General features: G+C 38.7%; 2 protein-coding genes across 3 annotated transcripts; both read right to left on the minus strand.

Annotated features, from left to right (window-relative positions):
• Positions 1 to 1464: 1464 nt before the first annotated feature.
• On the minus strand, positions 1465 to 3981 carry LOC111896734 (phytosulfokine receptor 1). Of its 2 annotated transcripts, none has more exons than XM_023892721.3 (2): positions 3494 to 3981; positions 1465 to 3379 (listed from the first exon to the last, which is right to left on the minus strand). In XM_023892721.3, the coding sequence occupies exons 1-2, from the start codon at positions 3726 to 3728 to the stop codon at positions 1635 to 1637; spliced, it is 1980 nt and encodes a 659-aa protein (XP_023748489.1). In that variant the 5' UTR covers positions 3729 to 3981; the 3' UTR covers positions 1465 to 1634. The 2 variants fall into 2 exon arrangements, with proteins under 2 accessions (XP_023748489.1, XP_023748490.1); XM_023892722.3 differs by having other exon boundaries at positions 1465 to 1870; positions 1941 to 3981.
• A 2497-nt stretch (positions 3982 to 6478) lies between these two features.
• Positions 6479 to 8527, minus strand: LOC111896722 (phytosulfokine receptor 1-like). The gene has a single exon (XM_023892704.1). It carries the CDS (start codon positions 8525 to 8527, stop codon positions 6479 to 6481), a length of 2049 nt encoding a protein of 682 aa, XP_023748472.1.
• Between the last annotated feature and the right edge of the window lie 254 nt (positions 8528 to 8781).

The following is an 8781-nucleotide window of genomic DNA, read 5'->3' on the forward strand; positions in this document are numbered from 1 at the left end:
AGGGAACCACAAGGAGTGTGTCCAAATCCATGGAGTTCGATATCTTTATCGGGCCTTCTCCTACTACCAGAGCCCTACTTCCATTTGCTGCATTTATACTTTTTAGTTTTAGGTTATATATTACTAACAATTTTGATGGATTATTAGTCATGTGGTCTGTTGCTCCGGTATCAATTACCCAAGTGTCGTCTATAGTGAGACATACCCGTATTTGCAGTTGTATGGGCTGCCATTGGTGTCGGTTCTTCAGCCACTGTTGGGGTTGCTATAGACACTTGCCCAACTTTCTTCCTTGGTTTCTTGGTGAAGTCCCACCACTCTGGGTACCCAATGATCTCATAACATTTGAGTTTTGAGTGCCCATCTTCTCCACAGTGTGTGCACGTAAAGGTATTACTTTTACTGTTCGAGTTCTTTCCTTTGAAAGGGCGATTTCGAGTGGTCATGTTGACCACACTGTCGGTTTCTAGTTTGGGTTCCTCCATCGTCTGTCTCTGGTTGTGGTCTTTGCGAATATAGGCATAACATGCCTCCAAAGATCTTTCCTTAATACCTCACTTCTAGCCTGATTGAACTCAGGATCTAGTCCTGCCAGAAAGATATGTACACGGAAACGTGATAGTGTTTTCTTTGCTGCCACAACTTCTTTAGTATTATCTCCTTCATTGCACAGACGAGTATCAATTTCTTGGAACAGACTTACCAACTCATTATAATAAGTTGGCAAGGATCGTCCGGTTTGGCGGGTACTAAACGTCTTCCTGTTTAGTTCAAAGAGTTGGGTCTCATCAGTTCTGTCATAGAACGTTTTTGAGACTGCATCCCAAATCTCAGCCGCCGTTTGGAGCCTGATGAATCGATGCATTAGGGTTAGACTCATGGAGTCGATGAGCCAACTCTTAACCTTATTATTGTCGATCAACCAGGTTTCAATTGCTTTTTCATTCGTGGTTGGTTTCACTGTTGTGCCAGTAAGGAAACCTGACTTATTTCGTGCTCCGATCCGCATCTCCATTAGTTGAGACCACAGGGGGTAGTTCGTGTCATCGAGAGTGACTCCGGTGGGAAAGGGTGCGTCTTGAACATTCTGCACAATGACAGAAGACGAGGGATTTGATGAGCCTGGGTTTTCTTCGTTACCCATTGTCAATTAATTTTTCAAAGGTTCAGGTTCGTATTGCTCTAATACCATGTAACAATAGGAACAAAGATTTGGGAATGGTTTTGCGTGTATATTCATAATTAACAGATTACATGTATTTATACAAGGAACTTTGGACTAACAACTAATCTATAAGCCTGCCATAATTAATGGGATATGATAGCTACAAACAACAACCTTCAAACTCACTTCTATTCTCATCTTATCTTGCTCTCGTTAACACTCTTCTCAGTTCTCATAAATTCTTTTCATTAACTAACATAACACGTTTGAGTATAATGGAGATAGAGTTGGCAAGAAAATAAATAACAAAAAACCACATTCACCATGGGCGGCTTAAGAAACACACATTGCATAGAGAATACACTCCATGTCTTATTTACGTAGATTATAGATAGAAAGAGAAAACTCGCTGGACAAGAAAGAGTGACGTAGGTCTGCCATTGGAGAACATAGACCAACATTACTCAATTTAATTCCTTTTACTTTTATCCCTAATTGCAGGAACAACAAGCAATGCGATGACAGTGACAAAGAAACCAGCTCCAAACCCAGTCAATACAGGCAAAATAATGGCAAAGTCTTCCTGGTTGTTCTCGGATGCAGGAGTTTGCAAAGGGACTTGAATTTTGTCACAGTTGATGAAAAAATCGCCACATAAACCAGAGTTTCCTTCAAAGGTGGAGTTTGTAAATGTTGGAAATTGACCTCCAGAAGGAATCGTTCCCGTTAGATTATTGTATGCAACACTGAATTTGGACAAAAAACTTAAGCTCACCAGAGACGTAGGGATTGTTCCTGTGAGACTGTTAAAAGAAAGATCCAGCGTCTCTATGCTCCTCATACCTGATAAAGAACCGGGAATCGTACCTGATAAATTGTTGTGTTTCAGATCCAGAACATGTAGCTTTTTTAAGTTCCCAAACTCCCGCCAGATTGGGCCCGTGAGGTGGTTGTAACTGAGGTCTAAAAGCGGTGGAAATCTCATGATCTGATTGTACTGCGCTATTGATCCTCTGGCGCTCATGTTCCGTATTTTAAAAAACGGGAAACTTGGTGACGGATCCTTTAATGACATATCTCTTGAAATCAGGCTTTCTAATCGTGTTAGATTCTTGGGTATCTCTCCTGAAAAGGAATTGTTGGATAGGTCCAAGTAAAAGAGAGACTTAAAATTACCCAAATACCCCGGGATCGATCCTGTCATGTGGTTCCAAGAAAAATCCAGCAACTGCAACTGCGTTAAACCCTTTAGCCATGGTGGAATGCTACCAGTGAGATTGGAATTGGCAATCACTAGAGCTTTGAGTGATTTGAACTGTAGATCATCATCAGGTGGCAGCTGTTCATTATAGAAGTTCATAGTAAGAACCAAAACAGATAGATTGGGGCAGTGCTGGAGAACTTTAAGAGCTGTTGACAGGTTACTGAGGCTACAATTGGAAAGTGAAAGGTAAGAAAGAGAAGGGAAATTCTTAAAAGTTTGTGGGATTTGGCCTTTGAGTATGGGGTTCCTGGCAAGATTTAAAGCTTTTAACTTTTGGCAAGATGAAAGAGCATCAGGTATTGTACCCGAAAAGTTATTAGAAGCCAGATCAAGTGAGGTAAGGTTAACCATGGCGGAGCAGTTGAAATTGATTTTACCATCCAAAGAATTGTTTCTCAAGCTGAGGGAAGAAATGGAGGGTGAATGTGACAATGATGGAGGTATCCCACCAAACAGATTGTTGGAATGAGCTGAGAAATAACTTAAATTCGGAAACCTATGGAAGAAATCGGGTATATTTCTTGAGAACCTGTTGGATGAAATATCCAAACGAACCAGATGACTAGTGGAATTACCAATTCCCTCTATGTCGGTGAACCTGTTATCATGTAGTGCCAATTCCACCAACTTAGGTAACGTGAATAAGAACTTGGGTATGACGCCTGAAAGATAATTGGAAGCCACGTCCAGATGCTCAAGGAAATTGCAATTCCCAAATTCAAGCGGAATAGTTCCATTGAAGTAATTCGCAGCAAATATAAGAACGTGAATTCTGGTGGAGTTAACACATAAACCGGATGGAAGTGAATCCCCAAAGGCATTATCAGATATGTCTAATACTTGAAGTGCAGGCAGGTTTATGTTAAGTGGTAAAACCCCATTGAATCTATTACCACTTAAATCAACTACTTCCAAATGGGGGAGAAGAAATAAGGAAACGGGAAGAGGGCCTGTAAGAAAATTGTGTGAAAGATTCAGTGTCCGGAGATGATTTAAATTAGAAAATGAATCGGAGACACTCCCCGTCAATACGTGATTCGGGAGTTCTAATCTAACAATCCTACCAGAAGTGGAATTACAATTGATGCCGACCCAGTTGCAGCAACTGGAAGATGAAAAGGATGATGAAAATTTTGGCCACCACCCATCAATTGGCGATTCCAGTCCATTCATGAAACCCCTTAATCCTCTCACATCATCAGAATTGCATGTCAGATTCTGTGAACTCAAAAGAACCCGACTTTGAAGAGAAACTGCAACAATAATGACAAGTACCCACATCTCCAATAAAACGACCATCTGGGATTATATGGACTGAACAAGAACACCAACACCAATAGGAACAAAAGTTATGAAATTTCAGGGTTTAGAGAGATACCCCATTTGAGAGATGGGGTTTTTTTCAAAGGTCCATAGTGTTATCCAAAAGATGAAGAAATTTAAGTTTACAGAGTATATAAGAAGGAGATGCTTGCAAACACAGCCACACAGATCGAGAGAAGAATTAGACTGAACTTCAGTGACGTGACATGGCTTGTTTGGGCATTCTCTTGCTCTCTGGCTCTTTTATGCTTTAGCCAGCAAAGCAAGTCAACGCGTGTTAGTATAAGACAACCGTCAACTGTTTGCCGTATAATTAGGGGATTCTTTTTAGAGTATAGAAACAAATTGGCTGAGTAGGCACATGAAAACAGTGTTACGATGCGGGGAACACCGCCCCCCAACTCGTTGAAGTTCGTTATGTTGGATGTTGTGGTAACGAAGACGAGAAAAAACAAGAAAGATGATTGGCTATCTCCTTCATTAACCAATCAAATAATTTTCCATATTTTCTCTCTCTACCTCTTAACATGATATAATGTGTTAGTATAAGCCCTAATGTTTTGTTCGAATTTTTGGAACAGCTCAATATTCCGGCAAACGTTGACTTGCTTCGCTGGCTAAAGCATAAAAGAGCCAGAGTGTAAGAGAATATGCCCAAACAAGCCACGTCACGTCATTGAAGCTCAGTCTAGTTCTTCTCTCGACCTATGTAGCTGTAGGGCTGACAATTCTCGACACGACACGCGACACGACACGAAATAAATGGGTTTGGGTTGAGTTTTTCAACCCGCTAACCCGCCAACCCATTTATTAAACGGGTCATATATTGGTTTTTCAGAAAATAAACGGGTTGACCCGCCAACCCGTTTATATTCTTAATAAAAAAAACTATTTTATTTTTAAATGTATTTATGTATCAACTATTAATATTTAATAAGTATTATATAATATATACCATTGATTCATAGACAATTTGACTGTTTTGACATTTTGACTCATGGTGGATGGTCTAAGGTCGTAAGTCGTAAACTATAAGGCTAAGTCTGTAACATGTTTCTATGAATGTTTTTAATTTTTATTTGGATGTTTAAGACTTAAATGTCTAAAATTCGGACCCACGAACCCGCCAACCTATAAACACGTATAAATAAACGGGTTGGCGGGTCATATATAAGTTTATGTTCCAAACCCGTCAACCCGTGACATGTATATTTAAATGGGTCGTGTTTGAGTTGACATATTTTGACCTGTCAACCCACGACACGCCAACATGAACACGATACGATTGTCAGCCTACAAAACTTGGAGAGGGAGATTCAAATCGAGAAATTAAGTATCCTCCTATATTCTCTTACGGCCACCAAAGTCTCAACTTTGAAATGTTTAACGCGTGTTACTGTGTTAGTCCACAACAACCCGTCAATTGTTTGCCATATACTTACATACTTACCAATTTTCCGTACAACCCCTTAAACTTCCACAACGATATTAAACCACACCTTACTTTTTAAAATTTTTTATCTTGCCTTTATTATTTCACCGATTTATTAAAAATATTTTATAAATACTTTATATATATATATATATATATATATATATATATATATATATATATATATATATATTCAAACAAAAACAATTAGACAATTTAAAACATGAGAACAATTTTTAGCCAATCGACATCATTTAAAAGAGTGTGTCGTATAGTTAAGTTTCCAAAAGTATTTCTATAACTTTGTCTCTTATAAGCATTATTGGGACTTCGTCGATTATGTTTTGGCTCAAACGAACTTTAGATGTAAATGGAGAGGTTGGATCAAAGGTATCTTAGTTTCCGGTTGTGCCTCGATCGTTGTGAATGACTCCGTGACGATTGAACTCTCTTTCAGAAACAGTTAGTCAAGGAGACCCACTCTCACCCTTTTTATTCATATTGACTATGGAAAATCTTTATGTCCTCATGTGATAGGCTAAAGAGAACATTTTTATTTCATGGTCTTGCCCTTCCTAATGGGTCCCGTTTTATCCCACTTGTATATGTGGATGATGTGTTATTTATTGGAAAATGGTTCCAAGTTAATTTCTTTAATCCTAAAAGGCTTTTTCGTTGATTTTATCTTGCATCCGGTTTAAAGATAAACTTTAACAACAACAAAATGTCAAGTCCCATAAGGATAGGGTAAGAAGGGATGTAAAATGATTGGCAACCTTAGTTGTTTCCAAATAAGACCTCCGACTGAAAAAAAAAATGATTAGTTAAAGGTCAACTTTCTTAAGAGTAAAGTTTTCGACTTCGGCGTGGAAAGATAGGTGGTTAGACAATATTGCGTGAAAAGATAGATAGATTTCCATCATCGAATCAGATAAAAATTGCTTGTTTTCTCATAGGCTAATTGTGTGTGACCAAAATATTGTCTCATGGAAGTGGAACTGGAAAAGGAGGCTAATCAATTTGATTAGTTCTCTTGCTAATGTTTGTCACCACTACAGTAATGAGTCGATGTATTCTCACCAACCATATTCAGCTTTAAGCATTTTCCTGTACAATTTGCAATGGCCTTAAGACACCATGACTGACCTGTACTTTGAAGTTTTAACAAAATTAAACTAATGATATTGGGGAAAAACTCAGAATCACCAAAAGCCTTAATCAAGAAACACACATTAAATACAAAACATACTTACACTGTTAGTTGAATATAGCTACAAAGTAGAAACGATCAACATTACTCAAATTTATCGGTTCTTTTAGTATCCCTAATTCTTGGAACAACAACCAATAAGACAACACTCAAAACAAAACCAGTTCCAAAACCAGTCCATACAGGCAAACCAATCATAGTCACTTCCTCCTCCTCCTCAGATTCTTGTTTTTCCAACAGATCTTCAACTTCGCGACAGTTTAAAACAAATTCACCACATAAACCCGGGTTCCCTTCAAAGTTAGAGCTTGAAAAGGTCGAAAATTGTCCTCCAGAAGGAATAATCCCTGTAAGATTATTATACGCGACACTAAACTTGGACAACATCCCCAATCTCACCAAAGATACAGGTATCTCCCCACACAAATCATTATGAGACAAATCAATACTCTCAATGCTGCTCAAATTCGCTAAATTTTCTGGAATACTACCCGATAACTCGTTATATTTTAGATTCAAAATATGTAAGTTTTTCAGATTCCCAAACTCCGGTGAGATTTCTCCGGTCAGAAAGTTGTTGCTCAGATCTAAAGTTGGCGGGAATCGAATTCCGTAGCTGTAATATAAAACTTTCCCGTTCATGGCACGCCTCATAAATATAGGAAAGTCGAGGGAAACTTCTAACGAAATGTTACGGGATCGGAGACCCGGTAATTGAGTTAGGGTTTTTGGAATCATTCCATCTAAAAAGTTGTTTGATAAATCAAGGTAAACGATAGATGATAAGTTTCCTAAAAAGGGTGGAATTGGTCCGTTTAATTGGTTCCATGACAAATCCAAGATCCTGAGTTTTGTTAATCCGTTTAACCAATTGGGGATTTTACCGGTGAGTTTGCAGTTTGGAATCACGAGGGTTTTGAGCGATTTGAATTGTAGATTGGAATCAGATGGGATTTCTTCATTGTCAAAGCTTCCACCAAGGACTAAGGTGGTTAGATTCGGGCAATGTTGAAGAACATTTAGGGAACCAGAGATGTTGTTCAAGTTGCACATTGAGAGTGAAAGATAAGATAAAGATTCGAATCTTTTGAAGCTTTCTGGGATTTGTCCAGTGAGATTGTTCCCACCAAGATCGATCATTTTTAATTTTGGGCAGGCGGGAAGATTATCAGGAATGGTGCCCAGAAATTTGTTATCGGCTAAATCAAGAAACGTAAGGCTTATCATTGCTGAGCAGTTTATATCGATTGAACCAATGAGCGAATTGTTTCTTAAGATAAGCGAAGTAATGCTTCCGGAATTCAACAATGACGGGGGTATCCTACCAAAAAGATTGTTCGAATGAGCAGCGAAATAGCTTAAATTTGGAAATGTATGAAAGAAATCAGGTAGATTTCCTGAAATTAGATTCAAGGAAACATCGAAGTAAACAAGATTTGAAGGATTAGTATTGTGTAGCTGACCGATTATATTGTTATCTTGGAGAGATAATCGAAGCAATCTTGGTAACTTGAACAGATATTCTGGTATGATCCCAGAAACGAGATTTGCATCTAGGCAAAGATGTTCTAAGAAGCTACAATTCTCAAATTCTGGTGGGATCTCGCCATTAAAGTAATTCACCCCTAATTTAAGCTCCTTAACTCCAGTGGAGTTGATGCACAAGCCTGGTGCGATTGGACCTTCGAGGTTATTATCGGAAAGGTCTAACAATTGGATCGAAGGTAAGTTTACGCTTGATGGGAACGATCCAGAAAACTCATTGGCACTCAGATCGAGAATTTCCAAATGAGGCAAGTGAAAGAGTGAAGTGGGAAGATTGCCTTTGAGTAGATTACGAGAGAGATTTAGGGTTCTAAGTTGGTTTAAACTAGCCAATGAATCAGCCAAAGTACCGACTAATCTTTTTCTTGACAGTTCCAATTTGACAACCTTACCGGAGGAATCGCAAGTAATACCATCCCAATCACAGCAATTGGAAGAATTCGAGGTCCATCCGTCAATGGCGGTTTCCATTCCGTTCATGAAACGCTTCAATACCATGGAATCATTCGAATTGCAGGTGGAATTGAGCTGAGCTTCTACTGAAATCCCGAAAACTATAACAGTCACACATAACCCAAAGACATTCATCTCCAAGACTACAACAAGAAAATTTCAATGAAATCAATCTCAACAGATGGATCACATCCCATCACCCAAAGAGAAAGAGCAGTCAAGATTTGATTTTTGCAGGGTAGAAAAACTTATGGAATTCGTCGAAGCTATGCATCAGAAAGGAGCTGCAAATATTGTGCGTTTGACAGTTGCAGAAACAGAGGGGCTGCTTTCTGTCAATGGAGGTCAAATTCTGGGGGAATTGAGAATCTAATCTTCTTGGAGTATGC

This window comes from Lactuca sativa, chromosome 3, assembly GCF_002870075.4.
Source record: "Lactuca sativa cultivar Salinas chromosome 3, Lsat_Salinas_v11, whole genome shotgun sequence".
Taxonomy (NCBI): Eukaryota; Viridiplantae; Streptophyta; class Magnoliopsida; order Asterales; family Asteraceae; genus Lactuca; species Lactuca sativa.

Bases quoted from the DNA above. Each gene is read 5' to 3' on its own strand.
- LOC111896734 (XM_023892721.3), bottom strand. From the start codon at position 3,728: ATGGTCGTTTTATTGGAGATGTGGGTACTTGTCATTATTGTTGCAGTT. The intron at 3,380-3,493 runs GTAGGATTGTTA...ATTTTCTTACAG, and splicing joins CAATTGTAATTCCACTTCTG to GCCCTCTTCCCGTTTCCTTA.
- LOC111896722 (XM_023892704.1), bottom strand. From the start codon at position 8,527: ATGAATGTCTTTGGGTTATGTGTGACTGTTATAGTTTTCGGGATTTCA.